This window comes from Phocoena sinus, chromosome 11 (assembly GCF_008692025.1).
Source record: "Phocoena sinus isolate mPhoSin1 chromosome 11, mPhoSin1.pri, whole genome shotgun sequence".
NCBI classification, from domain to species: domain Eukaryota; kingdom Metazoa; phylum Chordata; class Mammalia; order Artiodactyla; family Phocoenidae; genus Phocoena; species Phocoena sinus.
In genome coordinates, this window is record NC_045773.1 from 83,643,124 (window position 1) to 83,669,846 (window position 26,723).

Below are 26,723 nucleotides of genomic sequence, written 5' to 3' on the forward strand. Positions count from 1 at the left end.
ATGCCCTCCAAGTCCAACCATGCTGCCGCAAAAGGCAAAATTTCATTCTTTTTTATGGCTGAGTAGTATTCCCCTCTCTCCCTCTCTCTCTCTCTCTCTCTCTCTCTCTCTCTCTCTCTGTGTGTGTGTGTGTGTGTGTGTACACACAAACCACATCTTCTTTATCCATTCATCTGTTGGTGAATACTTAGGCTGCTTCCATATCTTGGCTATTGTAAACGCTGCTATGAACACTGGGGTACATGTGTCTTTTCAAATTAGTGTTTTTGGGTTTTTAGGATATATACCCAGGACTGAAACTGCTGATCATAAGGTAGTTATATTTTTAGTTTTTTTGAGAAACCTCCATACTGTTTTCTACAGGGGCTGCACCAATTTACATTCCCACCAATCACGTACACGGGTTCTCTCATTTCTCCACATCCTTGCCAGTATTTGTTATTTGTGTTCTTTTTGATGACAGCCATTCTGTCAGGTATGAGGTGTATCTCATTGTTTCGATTTGCATTTCCCTGATGATTAACGATGTTTTGCATCTTTTCACGTGCCTTTTTGCCATCTGCATTTCCCCTTCGGAAAAATGTCTATTCACATCTTATGCCCAGTTTTTAATCAGGTTGTTTGTTTTTTTGATGTTGAGTTGTATGAGCTGTTTATATATGTTGGATATTAACTCCTTACCGGTCATATCATTTGCAAATATTTTCTCCCATTCAGTAGGTTGTCTTTTCACTTTGTTGATGATTTCCTTTAATACCTTTTTCATCTCAATTAAGCAGTATCACACTGTGTGGTCATAACTTCGGCAGTTTGAGGTGCAACAGCAAAACTCGCACAAATTTCTTTTCCTGCTTCACAATTTCACAGATAGAAGATTCGTTCTTGCCATAGATCTTAGCATTCTCAGCATACAAATTTTTTTCCTTCCGTATTAATCAAGAACTTTCACCTCTTCTCTTAAAGGGAGCACTTTATGGCTTCTCTTTGGCACTTCCAAATTGCCCATGTCATGACTCTTGTGCTTTGGGGCCATTATTAAGTAAAATAAGGGTTATTTCAACACAAGCACTGAAATACCACAACAGTAGATCTGATAACCTAGCTGGCTACTAAATGACTAACGGGTGGGAAACGCTGGATGAAGAGATGATTCAAGTCCTGGGTGGGAAGGGGCAGGACAGCGTAAGATTTCATCATGCTACTCAGAACAGCATGAAATTTAAGATTTTTGAATTGTTTATTTCTGGATTTTTCCATTTTCCAACCATAGTTGACCACAGGTAACTGAAACCACAGAAAGTGAAACTGCGGACAAGGGGAAACTTCTGTACTCACGCTGATAGATACCAATACAATACCAGCTTCTTAAGAAGCACTTCCTTAAAATAACACTCTTAACCTTAAGACTGAGGGTAGAGGGTGCTTAGTTTGTCAGAAATGTCCAGAAACTGAAGCAAGTTTCTAAGGGCCAAACTGCAGATTCAAACAGACCACCACCCCCACCCCCACCCCCACCCCCGGTGATGGAAACTGAATAGACACATTCGCAGGTGAGTTCTCCTTTTACCAAGATTTCATCTTGACTTACAAAGTCTGTCATATCCCTAGCATCCAGTGTAAGTAAGAATACCTCCTTCAGTGAGCACCGGAGGGTAACCCAGTAGTCACTTTTTTGTAAAATGTGTTTTAAAAACAAGACACATCATGAGATATTTAAGTAAAATGGTAAAACCTTTTGCCTGATAACAAAAGAAAACTCAAGTGCTTATAAAAGCTTCAACTTTTCTAAGAAGACAGGATACTTGGAAAGGATTATACAAAGGGAACAAAGTAATAAAGTTCATGCTAGGCAGAGACTCATTCCTATAGTAACTGCTGGAGATGTCCCAAAATGCTGAACTGAGGTCATATAGCTAGTCTTACAAATAAGTATAAAACAACCTGATAAAAAGGGCAGGTCACAAAAGGGAAGACAGGTTGATTATAAACACGTTCCAAATAAAAAGAACTGACTTCAATCACTCTTTTTTTAAAAAAATACTATTTATTTTCTTGGATCTCAAAAATATTCATGTACAATTCAATCCTTTTGATGATCACTGCATCCAAAATCCTTATACATTTACCTCCTGCTGTTACTTCATTTGTACAAAAATATCATGGGGAAACACTACCCTTAATGTGCGACTAGCCAACTGGATTGACAAAGAAGCTTTTAAATTTGCTTTAGGTTGTCCTACGATTAGCTGAATTATACAAAAATAATCTGTCTTTCAGAGTGTTTATGTTAAAAGAAAAAGCAATCCAATCTATTTGTCAAAATGATGAGATCAAAGAAAAAGACTTCAGTGATTTGAGTCCTTAAAATGTTACTTCTTCGTAATTACCCCTAGGGGAATCTGTTAACAGGTATTTAATACATACCACCTTTGTACCAGTTAGTTGGCTCCCTATATAAAAAACATTTTTTAATCCTAATTCTCAGCACATTCATTCCTCAAGGAATTAATGGCACTGCCTTTGAAATTCTCTAGACAAAAGATTGCCCCGGTCTTGTAGAAGCTGGTCCAAGAGATATTTACCCCCAAAAAGGCAGCAAGCATTATTGTACTTGGAGGTATTTACTGATATGACACTTCAGTGAGGTGTCTTAAGTAAGACTAAAACTGCTTTATGAAATTAGGCTCAGATATTTTATATGCACCTATCTGGGCAAATGTATGTTTTAAAAAGCCAGATGCTTCGGGATGCAGCCACCTTATGTATGTTCCACACCCCACCCCCTACCTTCCCACCACAGGTAATTATATTTTTCAATATAAGGTACTTCTTCTTTCTTCACATCTAGTGCATCCATTCAGTTCACAGTTTGGGTACGAGTAATTAGTAATTAGCTTATTCTAATTCCACTTAATCTTAACATCTAATCATCCTTAATTTCACAGGATTGAATAGAATGACACGGAAGAAGAAAAGGTGACAGGTGGGAAGAAATGAGGCCTTTAAATTCAACTTCACATAAAAGCATTCATCCAGCCCTGCATAATATGTCACCACCTTTGCATAATGTGTCACCACCTTTGCATAATGTAAAGAATTACAACAAAGTGATAGAGGTGAGACCAACACAGTAAATCATTTCATCAGGAAAAAGAACTCCCTCTCAAATATCTCTTTCCCTCCTATTTCAGCTGGGGAAAAATAGAATGTTTGAAAAAATTTTTGCTGAGACACCTAGCAGAACATAATTCATGACAACCAATACACATTTAAAATAATAGTGATATAAGCCCTAGTATCCTATTTAAGACTCAAGTTTCCAAGCCCACTCTGCCTCTTGTTTTAAGGTAGAACCACCTGACTAACCTTTAAGTTTGGCGTTTTTTCTTTGGGGCGGGGGGGGGGGGGGGGGGGGGGGGCTGCGTTGGGTCTTCGTTGCTGCGCACCGGCTTTCTCTAGTTACGGCAAGCGGGACCTACTCTTTGTTGCGGTGCGTGGGGCTTCTAATTGTGGTGGCTTCTCTTGTTGCAGAGCATGGGCTCTAGGCCCGCGGGCTTCAGTAGCTGCAGCACGCAGTCTCAGTAGTTGCAGCATGTGGGCCCTAGAGCACGGGGGCTTCAGTAGTTGAGGTGTGTGGGCTCAGTAGTTGTGGCTCACGGGCTCTAGAGCGCAGGCTCGGTAGTTGTGGCGCATGGGCTTAGTTTGCTCCACGGCATGTGGGATCTTCCCGGACCAGGGATCGAAACACTATCCGCTGCATTGGCAGGCAGATTCTTAACAACTGCGCCACCAGGGAAGTCCAAGAAAAGCACTTTTTACTAAACCCCAGCCAACAGATCTGTAAAGTGTTTTTCTTTCTTCTAACAAAAACAGCCAGGGGTGGTTTACCAAAATCATTCTATGACGTAGCAAATAATTAACTTATAATTAAAAAAAAATTTTTTAGCAGGTACTTCAGTTGTACAAAAAAAGGTCCAAAAATTCTATAACTATAAAACTATACAACTGTTGGTCTCTATTTATTGACTGTGACAGCAAGAGAACTTGAACCAGAAAGTGTGATGGCAAGGAGACTTGTAAAGTAAGATGAAGGTTTCCCCCATTTTCACAAGAAAGAGGAAAAGAGCAATAGTAAAATCACACTTCACAAACTCAATAACACATTCACTCACTCTCACTCATATACCATGAATTGTGTATACCCCCTGGGATTTTATTGGAATTTACAAACTGTCATTAAATAATGATAAAAATAGCAATGACAGAGAAGTTAATAAACCCCAGAGAACATTAGAAAAAAAATGTTCTAATCAAGGCTAGACTGCAAGTGCCACAGGCAGACACGATCATCCTTACGATTTCACATCAGAAAAAATCAAAACCAGAGACATCAAGGGTCCTGAGGTTACACAGGTTATTCATTCTCAACCTCTGGGACACAACAGAATCAAATGCCCACCCCAGACATATCGAAGACTAACTGTCATGAGTGTGTGCGTGTGTGTGTGTGTGAGTAAGTGTGTGTGTGTGTGTGTGTGTGTGTGTGTGTGGCAGCAGGGTGGGGTGGAGCTGCTGGATATATCAGTATCTTTTTGATTTTTTATTCAATTTTTAAAGGTTACACTCCATTTATAGTTATTAAAAATATTGGCTATATTTCCCATGTAGTACAATATATCCTTGTAGCCTGTCTTAAACCCAATAGCTGAGGTATGAGTATTTTTAAAAAGCACCATAGGCAATTTTGAAACATCAAATTTTGAATACCACTAAGCGACTCCTATTCCAAGTGTCTGGATTGCTAGCTCCTCTGTGAAGTAGTACCACTGTTTCACTATATAGTAATTTCATTCCCAAGGTCCGTACCATGGGACAAAGTCAAACTGAGGTCATGTCGTAGAGCTATTTTTGTGGTACTTACAACCACAGAACAGCTCCATGGGACTAAGGTGGATTGCTTTACACCCAGTTCCTCTGAATGCTGGACATATTGAACGGACAGGACCACAAGTGTGGTAAGAGCAGTTCCAGCAGCCACATGGGAAAATTAGTCTTGCTATATCAACATCCTTTCTCATAATTAAATACCACAGTCTAATCATATTCTGAATATAACCTTGGCACTGGCATTTCAATAGCGCCCTTCTATTCCCATCCCAACCCCGAAATCATAAACATAAACATTCCTGAATTAAGACCATCAAGAATGCCCTGGTTATGTCATCATTCATGAGTTATCACTCACTCCTGCATATGTTTGCCCATTTGGGCAAATATATGGTGCTGTAATTTTTCTTCCAAACGCTAGTTCTTGGAGAATGATAAACATAGGATAAAACATTGCTCTAAGATGGACTATGGAAAAGTTCCAAGGATTTGTATGTAATCTCAATCAACATAAAGTGATGATTTTGACAATTTCTTTTACGAATGCTATCAGCAAACTACACACACACTCTCTCTCTCTCTCTCTCTCTCTCTCATCTCTCTCTCTCTCTCTCTCTCTCACACACACACACACACACACACACACACACACACACATTTTCTTTAGAGTTTTAAAAACAAAAAAAACATAAGTAGAAGGAAGGAAATAAAAAGATCAGAGTAAGAATCACTGAAATAGAAAACAATCAATGAAATCAATAGAGAAAAACTAATGCAACTGAAAAGAAAGTTCTTTGAGAAGATCAAAAGAATTGATAAACCTCTAGCCAGACTGACATGGAAAAGAAAACAGAGAAGAACCAAATTATCAATATCAGGAATGATATTCTACAGATATTTAAAGGATAACAAGTGGATACTATGAACAACTTTATACCAATAAATATGACAACTGAGATGAAATGTATAAATTTCTTAGGAGACACAAACTACCAAAGCTCACTCAAGAAAAAAAATATGAATGTACCCATATCTATTAAAGAAACTGAATTTGTAGTTAAAAACCTTCCCTAAGAGAGAACTCCAGGCCCAGACGACTTCACTGGAAATTCAACCAAACATTTAAAGAAGAATTAACACCAAGACTACATAGAATTTTCTAAAAACAATTAAAGAGGGGGGACTAATTCCCAAGTCACTCCATGATACCATGATTGCTCTAATACAGAAAGCAGATTAAAACATTTTAAAAGACAGAGGGAGAGAATTACAGCCAATAAGTCTCATTAACATAGTTGCAAAGTTCCTTCACGAAATTTTAAAAGATGAAATCCAACAATATATAAAATGAGCAATACATCAGAACCAAGTGGGGTTAATCTCAGGAATGAAAGGTTGATTTAATATTTGAAAAATCAATAAAATTTACCATATTAACAAAAGAAAAAAAAAGAAAAGCACACAATAATCGTATAAAACAATAATTCCTAATACAAACTTTCAGCAAACTAGGAATAAAAGAGAACTTCCTCAACCAGATAAAGGGCATCTATGAAAACCAACAGCTAAAATCACACTTAATGGAAAAAGAATGATGCTTTCTCTCAAAGATAGACGTAAATCAAGAGTATCTGTTCCGGGCTTCCTTGGTGGCGCAGTGGTTGAGAGTACGCCTGCCAATGCAGGGGACACAGGTTCGTGCCCCGGTCCGGGAAGATCCCACATGCCGCGGAGCGGCTAGGCCCGTGAGCCATGGCCACTGAGCCCGCGCGTCCGGAGCCTGTGCTCCGCAACGGGAGAGGCCACAGCAGTGAGAGGCCTGCGTACCGCAAAAAAAATTTTTTAAAAAAGACGTCAATTCGCCCCAAACTGATGTATAGATTTAATATAATCCCAATGAAAATCTCAGCAGGGCTTTTTGTAGAAACTGAGCTGAGTCTAAAATTCATATGGAATTGCAAAGAACCTAGGATCACTAAAACAACTTTGAAAAAGAACAAAGTTAGAGGACTCACACTATCTGATTTCGAGCCTTACTATAACAGCCTCAGTAATCAAGACAGTGTGAGAGCAGCATAAGGATAGACCAAAGGGACAGGATTAAAGGGACCAGAGTCCAGAAATAGACGAACGTTTATGTGAACAACTGATCTTCAACAAAAGTGAAAGCCAGTTCACTGGGGAAATGACAGTCTTTCAAACAAATGGTACTTGAACAAGTAAAAATACTATACATAATGGGGGGAAAAAAGTGATCCACATATTGCTTTATACACAAAAATTACCTCAAAATGGATCATAGACCTAAATGTATGACTCAGAGCTATAAAACTCCTAGAAGACAATAGAACATCTGTGACCTTAAGTTAATCAAGGATTTATTCAATATGATACCAGCACGATGCATAAAAGAAAATACTGATAAATTGAACTTCATCAAAATTTAAAACTTCCACTCTTTGAAAAGCACTGTAAAGAAAATGAAAAGAGAAGCCACAGACTGAGAGAAAATACATACAAATCACATATATAAAGAACTCTTAATAAGAAAACAACTCCATTTTTTAAATGGCAAAAAATTTGAACTGACACTTGAACCAAAAAGATATATGACAGCAGATAAGCAGATAAAAAGATGTTCCACACATCTTTAGTCATCAGGGAAATGCAAATTAAAACTACAAATGAGAAAGCGCTACAAATTTATTAAAATGGCTAAAAATTAAAATGCTGACCATACCAGTGTTGGGAGGATGTGGAGGAACTGGAACTCTTACACAATGTTGGTGGCAACGTAAAGTGGTACAACCACTTCGGAAAACAATTTAGCTGCTTCTTAAACCGTTTACATACATATTTACACTATATACATACATACATTTACATACATACAATTCAGCCACTCCACTCCTAGATATTTACCCACAGGAAATAAAAGCCAATGTCCAATCAAAGATTTGTAAATAAATGTTCATTGCCCTTTGCTTGTCGGCCAAAAACTGGAAACAACACAAATGTCCATCAGTGGGTGATGGATAAACAAACTGTGATATAGTCATACAATGGAATACTACTCAGCAATAAGAAGGAATGAGCTATTGAGACATGCAACAAAATCAATCAGTCTCAAAACAATTACACTGGCTAAAACGCAGACAATCAATAGTACACATACTGTATGATTCCATTCATATGAATTTTTAGAAAATGCAAACTAATTTATAGTGGCTGAGAGTAGATGCCTGTAGATGATTATGAATGAGGAGGGGCAAGAAGAAATGTTTACTAAGATGCCTGAGAAAACCCTGAGGTGATGAGTATGTTCAGCATCCTGACTGTGGTAATGGTTTCATGGGTCTACATGTCAAAACTTATCAAACTGTACACCTTAGTTGGCTGCCCGTTACTTATAGTTCAATAAAGCTGTTGTTTAAAATCTACATTTTATTAATACCAAAAGATTCACTTATCATTCTATTCCCAGAAAGATCTTACAGATTACTGTAGAATAGCTATGAAATGTTACTGCTGTAACTTGTACAGCATCTCTAAGGAACAGTACTCTCATGTTTACATGGCCAGGCAACGTAAGAGCTAATTGTTCTTTTCAAATTGAGTTATGGAGAACGTGTTTCCCTTATCACAAATTCCCAGCCCCTCCCACCTAAGCCCCTGTTCAGTCTCTGGTGCAGAAACTTCCATTTTCCCTTACCTTGTTTTTCCACATTATCTCAAGAAACTTTCAATAGTGAACCAAATAGAAGGTATTAGCTGGTTTCAGAAACTCAAGAAAGGTTCTGACCTTGCAGTAACGACAAACAGGTTATTCACACCCACCTGAGTTGGCTTGCTGCACAGGACACCGTGAATCTCCAGGTAGCTGAAGGTTACCTCGAGCTGCAATTGAGGGAGGAGGGGGAAATAAAGACCTGTAATGAGGGTTTTAAAACCTATAATTCAAAGTAAAAATGCTACAATTAGAAACAGTCCAGTGCAAACAAAACATTGGGCATCTTCTGAAGGTAGGCTGGTTTAATATCTCCATACATTCAATACAACATGACCTCGATCTAGCATATTTCAGGAAAAGCATTATTCACTTTCCCAAAGGGCTGAAAGGAAACTCCAAGTCTGACTTTTTAAATTTCATCCAAGGACAAACCCAATGGAAAGTTTCTGTACTTCTACTCCAGTATTTATTTACTGAGAAATGAATATATGAAGGGAGCCATCTAAATAGACTTTTTTTTCTCTTATTTCAAGATGTTGCTTCAGCAAATCAGATCAGGATAGAGACAATGTTTGTTTTCCCTTCTCTCTAAACCTTTACCTCTTTGGGTTACCCTCTGACCACTTACTGGAGTCATCTTTTCTTCCACTGTCTTTCATTAAAGTTCATATTTTGAATGGATTTAAAAGAATATAATATTTAAGAATTTTAATCTGTGTTTCAATGAAACACACATAAAGTCTTCTCTCTCTGTGTGTATATACATAAATGATGATTTATTTCCTTTCCATTTTAATAACAAGTGTCCCTTCCTCGCTTCTCCTGTAATCAGCATTTCTTTTTCTTCAAAATACCTCCAGTCTCACACTCTTTGCCTATTTTTCCTGGAAAACAGCCACTAATCTTTCTCCCAGTTTTTCAGTCTCTCATTTCAGTACAAACAGTCACAGGACCTGGTACTAAAGACAATGAAGAACTGAGTTGGATCAGTTTATTTTACCCTCTCATCTTAAAACTAGATATGTGGGGACTTCCCTGGTGGCGCAGTGGTTAAGAATCCGCCTGCCAGGGCTTCCCTGGTGGCGCAGTTGTTGAGAGTCCGCCTGCCGATGCAGGGGACACGGGTTCATGCCCCAGTCCAGGAAGATCCCACATGCCGCGGAGCAGATGGGCCCGTGAGCCATGGCCACTGAGCCTGCGCATCCGGAGCCTGTGCTCCGCAATGGGAGAGGCCACAACAGTGAGAGGCCCACATACTGCAAAAAAAAAAAAAAAAAAAAAAAAGAATCCGCCTGCCAATGCAAGGGACACGGGTTCGAGCCCTGGTCCGGGAAGATCCCACGTGCCATGGAGCAACTAAGCCCGTGCGCTGCAACTACTGAGCCTGTGCTCTAGAGCCCGCGAGCCACGACTACTGAGCCCACGTGCCACAACTACTGAAGCCCACGCGCCTAGAGCCCGTGCTCTGCAACAAGAGAAGCCACCGCAACGAGAAGCCTGCTCACCGCAACTAGAGAAAGCCCATGCGCAGCAACGAAGGCCCAACGCAGCCAAAAATAAGTAAATAAAATAAATAAATTTATTTTAAAAAAAAAAACTAGCAATGTAATGGAAAAAGAACCCATTCAGAACCAAACCCACAGGACCCTTAGTTCTGCCTGCTGGTGCTATGTTGTACCTTTACACATTTGGTCAGATCAATTTTAGAACAGAGAACCCCTGAATCCCCAGTATGGTGACGAGGGCTGGAGGTAGAAAGATAATTCATTCTTTCGTTGTTCACACAGCCAACCAGTAGAATTTATGGAAGGCCTACTGTGTGCCAGGACTGTAAAGAGGAATGAGACATTTATCTTGTCCTCCCATGGTTACATGCAGCATCGGGGGCACATTTTAAACATTCTATTAGAGTGGATGTCTTCTTATCATTATCAAGATCTATACTTGGTGGATTTTGAAAAGTCATGTCAAGCAGGGAATCATTTTCTAAAAACAGTACCTCTCTACCTTCATTTATTTCAAATTAAAACTTATAAACATATTTTCATCTGCTAGCCTTGGACATAATGCCAAATTTACTTCTTTGAGTCAAGTCCCATTGTCTGGCCCTCCAGTGGCATTTCCTCTGTGGACCACACCCGTAAATGCTGGACACACAACTTCCAACTAAAGCTCTTTAAAATGGAGTGAGAGCTTGAAGACACTGGGAAAGCAATGTGAGGGCATAAGTTCTCTAGATTATTATGTTCCCCAACCCCCCAGCCTTTAACAGTTGTCCAGTCCTTAACAAGACAGTAATTTTTTAAAGTGAATTATTTTACCAACATTCAGTATTTCACAGATACTCTCTCCTTTTGCAGCCTATTTCATTGATATGTAAAATATCTTTTTAAAAATTTACTATTGTAATTATAACTGCTATGAATAGGTTTGGAAGCAAACCACTGACCCTTGGTGGGCATCTCATACAACTGGTGGGAACAGGTGTAAACAGCTACAGTCTCTTATAACCAACCTAGCGGCTCTGAAGATGCAGCTGGCATCAGTCCATGTATCAGGACTAGCATGGGCAGCTTTGGTCAGTTTGGCTGGGGGAGGTTAGTTGGAGGTCAGTTAGGAGGCTTCTGCTGCACCTCAGTGCTGTCCCTGGAATAAGCAAAGTGCCAGGGAACCGGGAAAGCACTGAGACATTCCACCTAGGCCCTGAAGAATGACTTCAAGTGTGTCAAACAAAGAAGGAGCGAAAAGGGAAATCCAGGCAGAAGAAGAAGAATTTGCCACGGCATAGAGGCGTTCAAAGAACAAGGGCAAGACAGAAACGAGAAGTAGACCCTGCAGTTTCAGGGATGAGTAAGGGGCACACGCTGAGTATGCGATTCATCGGAGCCCTGGTTCTTAACAATGGTGAGAAGGGGAGATATGGGGACACACTGACCGACATCAAAGCAAGGTTCAAGCCATTCTCTCTAATCTCACCCATGGCTCTTTTTAACAGGCCTTTGTTCTCAGCTCCCAGCACTGACCCTCCTGACTCCAGCCCACCCGGAAGACAGTTTAAAGAATGTCACTGGGCAGGAGGGCGCAGGGGGACTAGTTAGGAAGCTGAGACACAGGCAGGCTGCAGGAAGACCTGAGGACATCTTTAAGAGAGAACCACAGGGCCTCCCTGGTGGCGCAGTGGTTGAGAGTCCGCCTGCCGATGCGGAGATGCGGGTTCGTGCCCCGGTCCAGGAAGATCCCACATGCCGCGGAGAGGCTGGGCCCGTGAGCCATGGCCGCTGAGCCTGCGCGTCCGGAGCCTGTGCTCCGCAACGGGAGAGGCCACAACAGTGACAGGCCCGCGTACCGCAAAAAAAAAAAAAGAGAGAACCACAGATACAAGTGATCAGTTAGATAAGAGGAGAGAATCATCCGAGGCCCGCCTCTACCCTCAGCAAGACAGTCCCCACCCAAGAGGCAACAGAGCAAATCTAAATGTTATTATGTGATGCTCCTTCGGGAACTCCAACTGTTCCACATGAAGCAACCCATGTCATGATTGCCCATCTTTCTGACCAATTTCCCTCCCTCCACAGCCTCCTACTCAGTCCTGGGCCCACATCTCAGCTCCCCAAACACACTGTGCTCTTGCAAACTGCTAAACCTCTGACCAGCAGGAGACCCCCTTTATCTGCCTGGTTGACGCAGGCTGACCCTGCAGCCCAGCTTCTCTGTAGACCCTTCCCTGATTTGACAATCACCCGCCCCCCTCCTCCCCCCTTCTGGAGGGAATGGCAAAGTTCTACTTCTTCATCTGCGTGTGACTGCAGAGGTATCTTTTGCAGTTAATCACAGTGATATACATTTCTATTTTGTGCATTTGACTGCGTATGTGGTACATTTAACAATAAAAGGACAAAAGAAGAAAATGTTTAACTAATCAGCCCCCAAAGAAAAGAAACCTATGTGAAAATCGGGGCTGTTGTACACTACTGTTCTGAATATAATTATTTCCCCAGAAAAATGTCATTGACACCGGTTCTGCTTCTTAGCCAAGGTGCACTGTGACACATGAAAACCAGCCTTCTGCAGGCAGGTCACTTTGGAAGAAGATCTGCCTCTATTTGTGATGCTGACAATATCAGAAATCAGCACCAATGTCCAAACTACCCTAGCCAGGCCGATGTGAGATGTTATATACATCTTGGGGTGAAGCTGGGCCTTCCCTCAGGGGCAGAGCAAGGAGGGGGCAACAGAAGGGAGGCAGATGACTTCCCAAGGGGTAATACACCTTCTGCTGTGTGAAAACATTTTTAATTAGGGTAAACATATCTTTCAGGAGCCTTCTACTCAATAGGCTGCTTGACTATTTTCTCAAGCCCATAAAACTTCCTTCCACAATTAATTTTTCACCAGTGGGATAATGGTTAACACTTCCTTATATCCTGCCTTCAGGTACTTTAGCATATAGGTAATTTAGTCCAACACCATTTATATAATGACTGATTTCACTTATAACACATTATAAACATAAAGACTCACTTTATATTATCAAAAGGGGTGGGATAATATAAAGCCTCATTCCTCGGAGAAACTTTATAAAATTTAGCATTTGTATGATCAGAAAGAAAAAAGGCAGTATGGCCTTTGACTAGCAAACAGTGGGTTGGTACCTTCTCAAAGTTCAACAAAAATCATTCAAATCATTAGTCTGTCAGTCCTACCAGGTCCACTGCATTACAGCACCGTGTCCAGCACGTAAGTAGGTATTCACAGGACAGTGGCTACATGTTGAATTTTAAGAAGCAAGAAAGGACCGAGAAAATGAGCAAATAACACTGCAGCGCAAACATAGGAGCAAGGCTGAAAGCGTCTCCCAAACCTTCCCCATTTTCCTGGGTCTGTGGGCAGGTGAGTTCATATCCTATAAAATCAGTCAACACCTTTCTGTTACCATAAAGAAAATGAAAGAAGCAATTATGATGCCTAATTCCTGAGCTATCAGTTCAAATGTTAATTTGCACCCTATAACAAAGGACATCTGATGGAAAATGTCAGATCTTTTAAGGAACCAAGTGGCACCGTGTTATTTTTCATAGGTGACACCAGAGTCTGCCCATGAAAGAGGGCTAGGTGGCTACGTTCCCGGTAATGCACTCTGTAGAGTTATGAAGGTTATTTCCCACGTGTCAAAGCCTTAGAAAAGTGGGCCGTTACTGGACCCAAAGAAATAAGAACTAGACTTGAAGAAAGTGTAAACCCTGCCCCAGTTGAGAAAGAAAAATAACTGAAATCCACAAGCCTCGGGGATACGGAACATGAAATGCTTCGCCACTTTTCTTGGGATGCCTTTAACACAGAGAGGGAACAAAGGACGAAACGTTTAGGTACTTTCTAGGGAGAAGGAAGGAAAATAAGGTTGTGCAAAGAGAGCTCTGGACACATTGGCTGAAATCATAAGTGTACACAACTGAGAAGCGAGTGCGTTTCGCAGTGTGTGTGTGTGTGTGTGTGTGTTGGAAGGAGGAAACTTCAACACTTACCTTGGTGGGGATTCGTGCTGTGACAAGGAAGGCTCGGCATGATGTAAGCACCTGTAAGACAGAAGCAGCTGCATCAGTATAAGTACCGAAACGTGAGCTGGTGGCTTTGGTGTGACCCGCAGGACTTTAATGATACTGAAGCCTCGAGAGGCTTGGTTCCTGACATGTAAGAAGAATAAGTGACCTGGGACTGCTTGTTGGCCTTGTCGGGTTATTGGCTGTACTCTAAGAATCACTGTATGAAGGGCCGTATCAAACAAATCACCTGCAAAATCTCAAGACGAGCAACCAGTCAGCAGCCCAAAGGAGCCACAGATTACTCCAGTTGAGTAAGCAAGACAGGTGTCTGAGATATTAAAATACAGATATCTTATCCATAGGAGGAGCCTCACTATATCAACAGCAAACTTAATGAAGAAGTCAAGTACTCATTCGCACTTTCCAAATTACAACCGCCACCCACGTTTGCCCTCTTGCCTCCTGTTCTCCGTCCACTAACTGATAACAGTTACATGACACACAGGCAGCAAAACAGGCTACTCTCCCAAGAAGTCAACCCCGACTTTGCTTCTCAGCTATGCCTCTCTCAGTCCTAGACAGAACATTTATCAATTCCAGCTCTCAGCTAAGAACATATAGATAGCCCATGGGGTCCCATATGCCTATAGGCACCTCTTGCCCAGCAGGGGCCCTTGTGAATACAAAGGGGCTGGAACTAGGCTGAACTCCTAGTTCCTACCTGGAGCAGAGATCCCAGTCTACCAACCGTAATCTCTAAACGTGCCACTCTGCAACCCGGAGGTCCGGGCAGGCCTCGGGGGCCTTTGCAATAAAGAAGGCGGACTCCAGCACTTCTCAAGTTCTGACGGGAGACCTGTCTTTGATTTTCCAAACAACTTCCTTGTCACTAAGTTGATGTTTAGCAAATGATACGTATGTGCTAGTCTAAGAATGCTAGATCTGAACACAACTTGAGAAATCATAAGTCAAGGACACTGAGGCCCAAGTTGCTACAGGATTTATCCAGATTCTGGCCAGGGCTCATCCTGTTCATTCACACACAGAAGGTGAGTCCACGGGTGTGCCTGTAGCCTGCTCTGTGCCTCTCTTTAGGCTCCCAACTCTAAACAGAAACAGTATATTTTCTAGATAACTCTTCTTTGAATAATCAGAGGTCACTGCTATTGGGAATAACTCAAGTCAGGACCCTTTATGAGACAGATGGTAAAGAGAGGTAGCCCAGCACTGACTGGGAGAGTCTGATAACGAGCAAAGGGAAGGCAGAGACAGAGGGGCACGGCCCATTGAAGACTTTCCACCCAGATGCCTTCAATCACAGTTATTCAGGGGATCCTTTTCCACCTGGGTTCATTTTTGCTACTTGACTTTAGAGGTGATGTGCTCTAAAAGACCATTAATAAGTGACTTCTAAAAGTGGAGTCAACAAAAGACATCTATATTTGAATATTCTTAGGCCATGAACCACAGTTCTTTTCCCAAAGGAATGATCCTTACTTTTTTTACTCAGGCCCTTCAGAGACGGGGGGTGGGGTGGGGGGGAGCAACAAGCAATAGAGAGGGGAGAGGCGTGTAAGAAGTGGGGTCAGATGAGTGAGTGGAGGTCAACTGTAGCCCAGAAGTGGCAGGACTGGCTACATAAACTGCAGGGCCCTTTGTTCAGAAATTATGAAGAATTTTAAAGACAGTGACAGAAAGCATTTACCCAAGCGTAGGGCCCTTCTGAGAGCAGTGCCCTGTGCGCCTGTACAGGTCACATGCCCATGAAGCCAGCCCTGAGTAGTAGCTACCATTTATCAAGTGTTCCCTATGGGCCATAAATGGGCAAACATCCTTGGATACACTGATTCATTTAAGCTTCCCAACAACCATATTCTCTATCATTATTACCCCCCTTTCACAGATGAATAAACAGATTCTGTGATATAACCCAAGGGCAGGAGTAAGGTTCACGTCTGTCAACTCCAAAGCCTATGCTCTTCACCATTAGGCTACCTTTACACATTCTAACCCAATCTTGCCTCCTGGTCTCTAGCCCCTGGCAGTTCAGTTAGATTTGGGGTAGAAGGGTGAGAGCCCAGGGCCACCTGTGACTGGGAAGGGATTTACAAAACTCCCAGCTCAAACAGTATCTTCCTCAACATTCCAGTAGTTTAAAAGATTCTCTTTTCAAATCCAAGAATGGCCCGGAGAGCTAAATTTTTCAAGTCATCTACACTAGCCAAGCCTTGACTAAGACAGCAGTACCCAGGGAAGTAGAGTTTGGCTGCCTTTGGGGAAAAGGCAAGAGGCAGTTTTGTTGCGTGAGACATACAGGGTTCAGTGGTGAACATCAGACAGTCAGAAGAGGCCTGACAGTAATAGAAAGGGAGATAAAAGGGGGCCAGAGACAGGCGTGGCCGGTGTTCTCATTTGCTTAGGTCTGGCAAACAGGTTATCTGTGACTAAATTACAAGATCAGGACTCATCTTAAAGGATGAAAAATTTGCCTTCTCTGAACTAAGACCTTGTCCCACAGCACTTTTTTTTTTTTTTTTTTTTTTGCGGTTCGCGGGCCTCTCACTGCCGTGGCCTCTCCCGCTGCGGAGCACAGGCTCCGGTCGCGCAGGCTCAGTGGCCATGGCTCACGGGCCCAGCCACTCCGCGGCATGTGGGATCTTCCCGGACCGAGGCACGAACCCGCGTCCCCTGCATCGGCAGGCGGACTCTCAACCACTGCGCCACCAGGGAAGCCCAGCACATTTTTTTTTTAACTGAAGTTTAGTTGATTCACAAAATTGTGTTAGTTTCAGGTGTGCAGCACAGTGATTCAGTATTTTTGCAGATTATACTCCATTACAGATTATCACAAGATGGTGAGTATAACTCCCTGTACCATACAGTACATACTTGTTGCTTATTTTATATACAGTAATTTGTATCTGCTAATCCCATACCCCTAATTTGTCCCTCCCCACTTCCCCCTCCTCTCTGGTAACCACAAGTTTGCTGTCTGTATCTGTGAATTGGTTTCTGTTTTGCATATACATTCATTTGTATTACTTTTTAGATTCCACATCTAAATGATATCATTCAGCATTTGTCTTTCTCTGACTTATTTCACTAAGCATAATATTCTCTAGGTCCATCCACATTGCTGCCAATTTCATTGTTTTACCGCTGAATAATATTCCATTCCACGGCACATCTTGATGTGGCATCCTTTCAAACACTGCTCCTCCTCCAGGGGAAAAGGAAAAAAGAAAAAGAAAGAAATAATGCTGACAGTCGTGATGACCAGCATGGCTATAGGAAGCCAGACTCCTCACCTCTTTACCTATGGTTGACCCTTGACCAACTTGGGGCTTAGTCTGCATATAACTTAGAGTGGGCCCTCCATACCCCCAGTTCGGCCACATCAGAGGATTCAACCAACCACAGACCATCTAGTAAGTACTATAGTCTTTACCACTGAAAAATATATGCATAAAAGTGGATCTCTGCAGTTCAAACGCATGTTGTTCAAGGGTCAATGGTACAATGGCAGCACACATGTTTCTTTCTTACAGGGGTACTTGTATGATCAATCCCTGATTTTTTCAAGAATCTTAAGTCCACAAAACCTTTACACAGAGTCAAATCATAAAACTCACATGCCAGAAAGGACTCCATATCAATCACCTAGTGAAAGACCCCCTTAGAGTTTATAATCTGAGAGCAGATCCAAAGAAACTCATCTTGCAGATAGTTTGCCAGAGCTGGACTAGAAGAGGCAACTCCTTATTCCCAGTGTATTACCTTTTCACTCTTGCCTCAAACGGCAATAAGGGTCAATGCCAAAAGCCCCAGACAGGAACACATAGCCTCTTCAGTAGTCAGAAAAATATGTTTAGCTCTGTGAACATTCCCTCAAAGGAAAATTGGTACTACAACATCAAGGATCATTTTACAAGCATAGTAGTAATACCAGTCAATACATGTTGGGTACCATTTTCTCATAGGTTTGCATACATCATCTCCTTTAATCCTCACAGCAGCCTATGGGCTAGATACTATTATTAATCTCATTTTAAGAAGAAGAAACTGAGACACACAGAGAGTATATTACTTGCCCACGTCACCTAGCAAGTAGGTGGCAGAGCTGGGATTCGAACCCAGATGGTCTGGCCCCAGAGATTGTGCTAATTACTTATAAGGGCTCTCAAATCTCACCTGTCCAAGAACCAGCTTCCTCAATAGTCTGCACACATGCAAACACAGATGAGTCATAGAGCTTTAAAGCCAGAAAGAAGCAAACAGGTAAAAGCGTCATCAATAAGATGATGGATATTTGCATATCGTAAGAACAAGGACCAGTCTCTACTGTCTGTCCAGACCAGTGGCTGTCTGTCTCTGTCTCTCTCTGATCCCGGGTTAATCTCTGTGAGTCTCTATTTGGATCTGTCTACTTGATTCTACACGTGTATCTCTCAGCTTATCTGTGTCTCTCCTTGCCTGTTCCCCACCCCTCCCTCCAAACCCTCCTCTCTGCTACGGCCTCCGCTATCCCCACCATGCCCCAACCCATCTTCTCGTTCTCTTTTCCCTCCTCTGGCCCCCCACCCGCTTCACTCTGCCCCCATTTCCGAGCGCTTTCTCTCTGCTAATCACTGAGAGCTTGTATCTTATTTATGCCCATTGCAAAACAACAGGCACCCATCACAGGAGAAATACTGCGCTCTCAAAGAGTATTTCATTTGGAACATAGTCACAGAGAAACTTGAAAAAACCATGAAATAAAAATGACAAGACACCTTTTGACATTATTATACAACGAGCACATCAGTAATTAAGTGATTACGAGGTCCCCTGGGCGAATCTAGTTACTAAAATCTAATCTCAAAACAGGCGCCCACATAACTGCCACACGGCAGCAATCTCCAGAGCGAGGCACAGGCTGGCCTTTCTGCCCGTTTACAAGTGTCACGTTTTGGAGAATAACGTCTCCCACAAGCAGCCAAGGCATCAGGTGACCTACCTGACCTCTCTTGATCTGCCCTCTCCTGGAAAGTCACCAGGGGGTTTCTGGGGGCCACTGACAAGGTATTAACTGGCTCAATATATTTTTTAAAAGAGAGGAAAAAAGCCCAGGGTGTTCACACGGATTCACCTTTCGAGTAAAAAGCAATCTCTTGACCATATGTAGATACATGAGGTTCTAATGATCACTTCTGCTTTCACTCTGGCAACAACAGCACTCACAATCTGTGGCCCTGCATGCCAACTCCCTTTCTTTAGAAATATTTTGAAGGCCGCGTAGGTACACAGTGTCCTTCAGAAGTTGGACACAGGCCAAAATCATCTGTTTGAAAAGAGACACACCCAGGCTTTAAAGGCACAAGCTTTGTGCTGGCGGGTCCCCACTTCTGGTGATCAGTTCAGATCTCCAGAGGCATGACGACTGTTCTTAGAAAGCCTTGAAGGGGATGGAGCCGAAGGGATGAAATTCTCCAATGCTGACCGAGCCTTTTCCAACACCATGCCCACTTGTGAGCACAAGAGCGCAGCAATGTTTTGAAGCAAGTGTGCAAAACTATGAATGCTACCATTCCGAGAATTGTGCTTTATGTTTTGGGGGTTTTTTTGCGGTACACGGGCCTCTCACTGTTGTGGCCTCTCCCGTTGCGGAGCACAGTCTCCGGACGCGCAGGCTCAGTGGCCACGGCTCACGGGCCCAGCTGCTCCGCGGCATGTGGGATCCTCCCGGACCGGGGCACGAACCCGTGTCCCCTGCATCGGCAGGTGGACTCTCAACCACTGCGCCACCAGGGAAGCCTGTGCTTTTTGTTTTATCAACCCAAACTGGGCCAATAAATGGGGCCACATTCATGCTGAGAACCCCAAAGAACTCAATCTCCTAGCTTTCCTGTTTGGGGCCAAGATGCCCTAGGATTTGGGGCCTTGGAGGTCTTACACACACACACACATGGCCTCTAGCAGGTGAGGGGCGAAATCGCGCAGGAAAACTCCTCTTTGATTTATCAGGAAGTGTTTCCCGGTAGTGTGCACTATCATGGTGCTAGGGATAGCAAGCATCTTCCTTGCAGGGTGATCACATCTTCATTTCCAGTTTTAGCTCTGAGAATCCTGTCTCCCGGAAACTGGAACACTTGGTTGCCCTACTTTGCCGGGGTTTTGGAATCAGGAAGACAGATTCCAATTCTGGCTCTGCCACTTTCTAGCTCTTTAACGCTGACAGAGTTAGTTAACTTCTCAGTTTGCTCACCTGTAGAACAAGACTACTACTGCCGTGCAGGACTAATCTAATACTGTTGTTTTAAGTAAAATACAAACGTAGATAAAGCCCTAGCCCAGCACCCAGACGTCTCTGCTGAATATATCAAAATAATTGGTGTGAGAGCACCTTAAATTTAGATTCCCAGAGTAAGACTAACATCTATTGAATTTTTAAATAATGGCTTTTGTCAACAGAACAAAACAAACAACAGCAAAACAGAAACAACGATTCTGAGACATCTCCCAGGCTGGCATTTTCAGTTCAATATATATACCTTTAACCTTGAAGGAGAAGAATTTTCTTGCAGAGTTTAAAAAAACGGGGGTTCGGGGGGCGTGTGTGTGTGGAGGGCATTAGAAGAAGTATTTGTGCTGAGCCAAGGAACCTTAACAAAGGGCAAGCTAGAACTTCCCTCCCACCTCCTCTGCGAGGCCCATTCTTCCAGAAGAGTCTTAGCATGCAAACCACATTTTCAACCTCTATAATGAATTTCCTCTCCCTTTCATTGAAATGCAAGCAGCAGCCTGGTTCCCTTTGAGGCTTCTTGGTTCAACTTTTAACTTCAAAATTTCACTTGGAAACATTTATAAAAAATCCTCCCTACTGTTAAGACTCATAGCTTAACAGAGAAGCCTAAATTTCCTTATGGAAATGATACAAAATGAGGTCGGTCACGGAACCCTATCATGGCACACTTACTAAAAACAAAAGTATCTGTTTCACCCTCTTATAGGACTCCATTACCTAAAGCCTACCGCTGCACAGGCAATCCATAAATTCACGGCCCCTAAATCCACATTCTCTCCTGCACATTACCAAAAACGCCTTTCCTGTAAAACTGGGCTCTTCACGGCAAACATTCGACCAATGGTCTTATATCACCCAAATGCTCTCTAATTTGCAAGCAAACTAAATGATGAGTGCCATTTAATACGTTTCCCCTCTTCCAAACCCCCAGACCTCATTAATCCAAGACACAAGCTTTGGGGAGGCAGAGGGGCAGGTGGCGAGGACTGTTAGCGCCACCGTGGAGAGTTACGAGTGACAGATGCTAAGGGACTTGTGCAAGGTCACCCAGAAAGTTGAGGAAGAATAAGAAGCCCCTCTGGCTCTGAGCCTCGTAACAACCCACTGCACACAGCTCTGATGACCTTCACCCTCTCTGGCCAAAGCACGACCCTTCACCCAAAAGGAATACAAAACAACACATCGTTTTAGTGCAATTTCTGGCCCCAAATCCCTTATAAAACTGGATCACCACACTAGGAGGCAGCATAGTCCAGCGCAGGTCCTGAAAACTACAAATCCAACCCCACCTGTTTTTTATAAATAAAGTTTTACTGGGACACAGCCCCAACCATGTTTAATGGATCATCTCCAGCTGCTTTCACACTATGAAGGCAGAGCTGAGCAGATGCAACAGAGGTTTTTATGCCTCACAAAGCCGAAAATATTTACTATCTGGTCCTTTACAGAAAGTAAAGGTTTGCTGACCCCTTGCATAGTGGTTTCGAGGACAAATTCTGGGGTCGGGTTGCCTGGGCTTCCAAGCTTCACTATTTACTTGGGGCAAACTACTTAATCTTCTCAGTGGCTCAGTTTCCTCTTCTGTAAAATGGGAGCGACAAGGTACACCTCATGGAGCCATGAGGGTTAAATAAGTTAACGTGTGTCAATAAGTGAACATGTGTAAAGTGCTGAGAAGAATATACGGAAAGTGCTAGCGTTTGTTATTATTTATATTACAATATTATAATAATATTATACATGTCCGTTATAGTATTACACTAAGAACAGAGTTATTGGATTTAGCCTGGGTTTGGCCGCAAGCTGGCCAAGTGACCTGACTAAGTTACTGTCTCTGAGGACCTCAATTCACCCAAGTGTAAAATCAGGGGGTTGGAATAGGTGTCTAACTTACCTTGCTGCACTCTGGGTCATGACTCAGGCCCACCGTGGAAATGTCCCATTTCTAGGACCCCTCTTCTCTTTGCTTCGCATGGACTGCCAAGAATGGCAAATCGCCAGTAAATATTTGCTGAGAGGAATTAATTCCTTCTTGGGCCCCTGCTACCCGGAAGGACAGATGCTCCCTCAACAGGGGGGGCAAGGGAGTCAGTGGAGTTTGGTTTTTGTCTTCTGATATCTAGTTTCGGGGGAAAGTCTTTGTACTCTAACACCTGTGTGAATCCATTTCTTTTCACCTGGTTATTTATGCCATTATGCAGAAATGGAATGTTTACATACAGCTTGTCAGACACTATCGCTTCATTCTTCCTGCAGTCCTTTTACTGCAAATTGTAAGGTTTTATCAAAGCATGAAAGAAAACAAATGTTTCTAATTTTTCCCCACGGATGAACATGTGACTACTTCCAAACAACATCAATTCTTCTTGATGTCACTAACATTTCCGATCTTCTTTTCAAAGCACTGGCCAAAACAAAACTCTGGAACCAGATGCATTGATTCTATGATGATAACATATTTTTAAAGGCAGAATAATGGCGTGACCATAATCCCTGGAATGGGACCACCTCTTAGGCTAAGAGTAAAGATGAGCCCAACACCTAGAACCAGCTCCACAGGTCCAGGAAGGTCAGGCTAAGGCACTTACATGGGGCAGAGTTTCTGCCCAGACCTCGCAGCATTGGGGTCTCATGGGTCTGCGTGGGGCACACTTGGAAAGGGACCTCTGCTAGTCATCACTGTCATATTTATGCTTTAAATGAATTCACCAACAGTAGAATCACAGTCATTCAAAGAATAGAGAAAAATACAACATGAATGTAAAGGTCACATTAACCCAGTTAACAAAACTTCTCGTGCTTCCCTAACACAAGGCCAGCCAGTCTCTTCTTGAACAAGTCATGAGTTACCAGAACCTAACTCTAGCAAAAAATCACAAAGTTAAAAGCATCTGGAGATAGGCATATCTAATTCCTTTATTTTATAGATGAGGAAACAGACCAGGAAGGGTCAAACAATTTTCTGCATTTATCAGGGCTTGCTTTTTTTTTTTTTCCAAACAATGGAATTTAAGCACAAGTAAATTTTTTAAAGGAAATGGGTAGCTCTCATAATAAAAAAAATTTTTTTTTAATGTTTTTCATTAAAAACCAGAGCTCAAGACGGACAGAAACGAAATCAACCCTACAGATTTGAGAAGAACTAGTGGGGAGTCCCTTCTGGCTGCCCTGATGGAGTGAATGGACTTCAGCCACGTATCTTTCAAGTATGATTCCTCTCAAGATTCAAAACCCAGAAGCGAGAACCCCATCCTGGGCATGGCACCCAATAAAGACCACAGAGAATTACCTGAAAGGAAAGACACGTAACAGTTACGGCTTAATGACAAAGACCACGGGCTCCAGAGGCAGAAAGCCTGGGTATGAACCCCCCGCTAGACCACTCACTACTAGCTGTGTGACCTGGGGCAGGTTACTTAGCTTCTCCATGCCTTAATCACCCCACCTGTAAAAACATGTATACAATATGCCCACTAAGATAACATAGTTACACAGAACGAGACCTGGCACATAAAAGAGTCCAATAAACACATGTTCTTGGACAAGTTCAGTGGTAATATTAGTTAACCAGCTCTACAGCAGAGCTGGAACATGAAGTAAGTTTCACTCATCTTTTATCACAATTCTCATGCTGTGGTCCCTCCCCAACCTACACTATTTCAACTTGTCAGCCTACAAGGGGGGCCCTTAGATCCCCATCTTCTCAAGCCAAGGAGGCACAAATGTCACTTCCTTATTCTTCACCTTTTGTTAATTATCATTTTCATCAAATGAAAAAAGTTCACATTTTCTTTCCTGCTCTCAGAGCAAATTTATGAAATATTCCTCCACTCTGCAGAAGTGTGGGTGGCATATGGTAGGGGGAATTGGCTTAGATTTAATACTGTTACATAAAAATCAGATTGAGAGATATTCTTCATTACATTCCACGATAAACACGGAGAGAAGGAGAAAAAAGATTTGGAGTGATTATATTGAGAAATCCAGGTATGCACATAATTTTCAAACTGAGGGCTGCAGCCCATTGGTGGCTGGTTAAATCAATTCAGGAGAGTTTAACAAGCATATTAATAAAATAGACGGAAGTGAAAAGAAAATCAAGTGCATTGCAAATAGAAACCAGAGCATTGTTTCATGAAACTTCTGTTTCAGAGATATCAGTGTGCTCATGGCACACACGCATGCGTGTGTGTGTGCGCAAGACTGTGTGCCCATATGCGGCGGGTGCTTCTCAAAATCAATATAAAATGTATTTCTTCCGTGGGTCCAGATTTTGAGAGTTTGATAAAAACTGGTTTATGGCACCATCTGCACCTATAAGCATGATCCGCCATGAGGCTACAAGAAGGTTGAGGCAGCGTGGTAGGATGGCAAGAACATGAGCTTCGGAGACAACAAAATCCCAGCTTTGGCATTCTGTGAGCAGACTGGTCATAGGCAAGTTCCTTTAAATCTCGAGGCTGCAGTATCCACACCTCTAACTTGGAGACAGTATTTGTCCTTGTGTAAGAATTGGAGATTACCTATCAAGTGCTAAGCCTAGAGCACACATTAATATCAAAGAAGTCATTGTAACTGGCCTCAAAGAATACAGCTCTGAAAGTGATCTATAGGGATAAAAAACTGAGACCTACAGAGACATGTACACACTTGTTAGGTAGGGACAGAGACAAGCCCAAATGCCCTGTCTCCCGCCCTGAATTCTGTTCTCGACACATCATCTCCAGGATGTAGGTTGAGTCAGTGCAGGGGGAGATTATTCGCAAAGTAACTACAGCCTATCTGAGAATTAGAAAAGAATTTCCATGTCTGGATGAGGATGTAGTGAAACCCGGTATAGAGAAAGAATGGGCTTTACATCATAAGAGACTACTACAAGCAACTCTATGCCAATAAAATGGACAACCTGGAAGAAACGGACAAATTCTTAGAAAGGTATAACCTTCCAAGACTGAACAGGAAGAAATAGAAAATATGAACTGACCAATCACAAGTAATGAAATTGTGATTAAATATCTTCCAACAAACAAAAGTTCACGACCAGATGGCTTCAGAGGTGAATTCTATCAAACATTTAGAGATGACCTAACACCCATCCTTCTCAAACTCTTCCAAACAATTGCAGAGGAAGTAACACTCCCAAATTCATTCTACGAGGCCACCATCACCGTGATACCAAAACCAGACAAAGATACTACAAAAAAAGAAAATTACAGACCAATATCACTGATTAATATAGACGTAAAAATCCTCAACAAAATACTAGCAAACAGAATCCAACAGCACATTAAAAGGATCACACACCATGATCAAGTGGGATTTATCCCAGGGATGCAAGGATTCTTCAAAATACGCAAATCAATCAATGTGATACACCATATTAACAAACTGAAGAAGAAAAACCATATGATCATCTCAATAGATGCAGAAAAAGCTTTAGACAAAATTCAACACTCATTTATGATAAGAGCGCTCCAGAAAGTGGGCACAGAGGGGACCTACCTCAACATAATAAAGGCCATATATGACAAACCCACAGCAAACATCATTCTCAATGGTGAAAAGCTGAAAGCATTTCCTCTTAGATCAGGAACAAGACAAGGATGTCCAGTCTCATCACTATTATTAACATAGTTTTGGAAGTCCTAGCCACGGCAATCAGAGAAGATAAAGAAATAAAAGGAATACAAACTGGAAAAGAAGAAGTAAAACTGTCACTGTTTGCAGATGACATGATACTATACATAGAGAATCTTAAAGATGCCACCAGAGGCATGGACATACATACTCTACCACATGTAAAATAGCTAGCTAGTGGGAAGCAGCCACATAGCACAGAGAGATCAGCTCGGTGCTTTGTGACCACCTAGAGGGGTGGGATAGGGAGGGTGGGAGGGAGACGCAAGAGGGAGGAGATATGGGGATATATGTATACGTACAGCTGACTCACTTGGTTATAAAGCAGAAACTAACACACCATTGTAAAGCAATTATACTCCAATAAAGATGTTAAAAAGAAAAAGATGTCACCGGAAAACTACTAAAGCTAATCAATGAATTTGGTAAAGTTGCAGGATACAAAATTAATGCACAGAAATCTCTTGCATTCCTATACACTAATGATGAAAAATCTGAAAGAGAAATTAAGGAAACAATCCCATTCACCACTGTAACAAAAAGAATAAAATACCTAGGAATAAACCTACCAAAGGAGGTAAAAGACCTGTACTCAGAAAACTACAAGACACTGATGAAAGAAATCAAAGATGACACAAACAGATGC

The 26,723-nt window shown here is 42.2% G+C and overlaps 1 protein-coding gene across 4 annotated transcripts in view; it reads right to left on the bottom strand.

Moving 5' to 3' along the window:
• CARMIL1 (capping protein regulator and myosin 1 linker 1) overlaps positions 1-26,723 on the bottom strand; it is a 323,730-nt gene that overhangs the window by 187,229 nt on the left and 109,778 nt on the right. For all 4 annotated transcript variants that reach the window (XM_032647357.1, XM_032647356.1, XM_032647355.1 and 1 more), the window contains exons 3-4: positions 14,140-14,190; positions 8,725-8,784 (exon numbers count right to left, since the gene is read on the bottom strand). In XM_032647357.1, the coding sequence (XP_032503248.1) occupies positions 8,725-8,784; positions 14,140-14,190 (111 nt within the window). The remainder of the gene's footprint in view (positions 1-8,724; positions 8,785-14,139; positions 14,191-26,723) is intronic.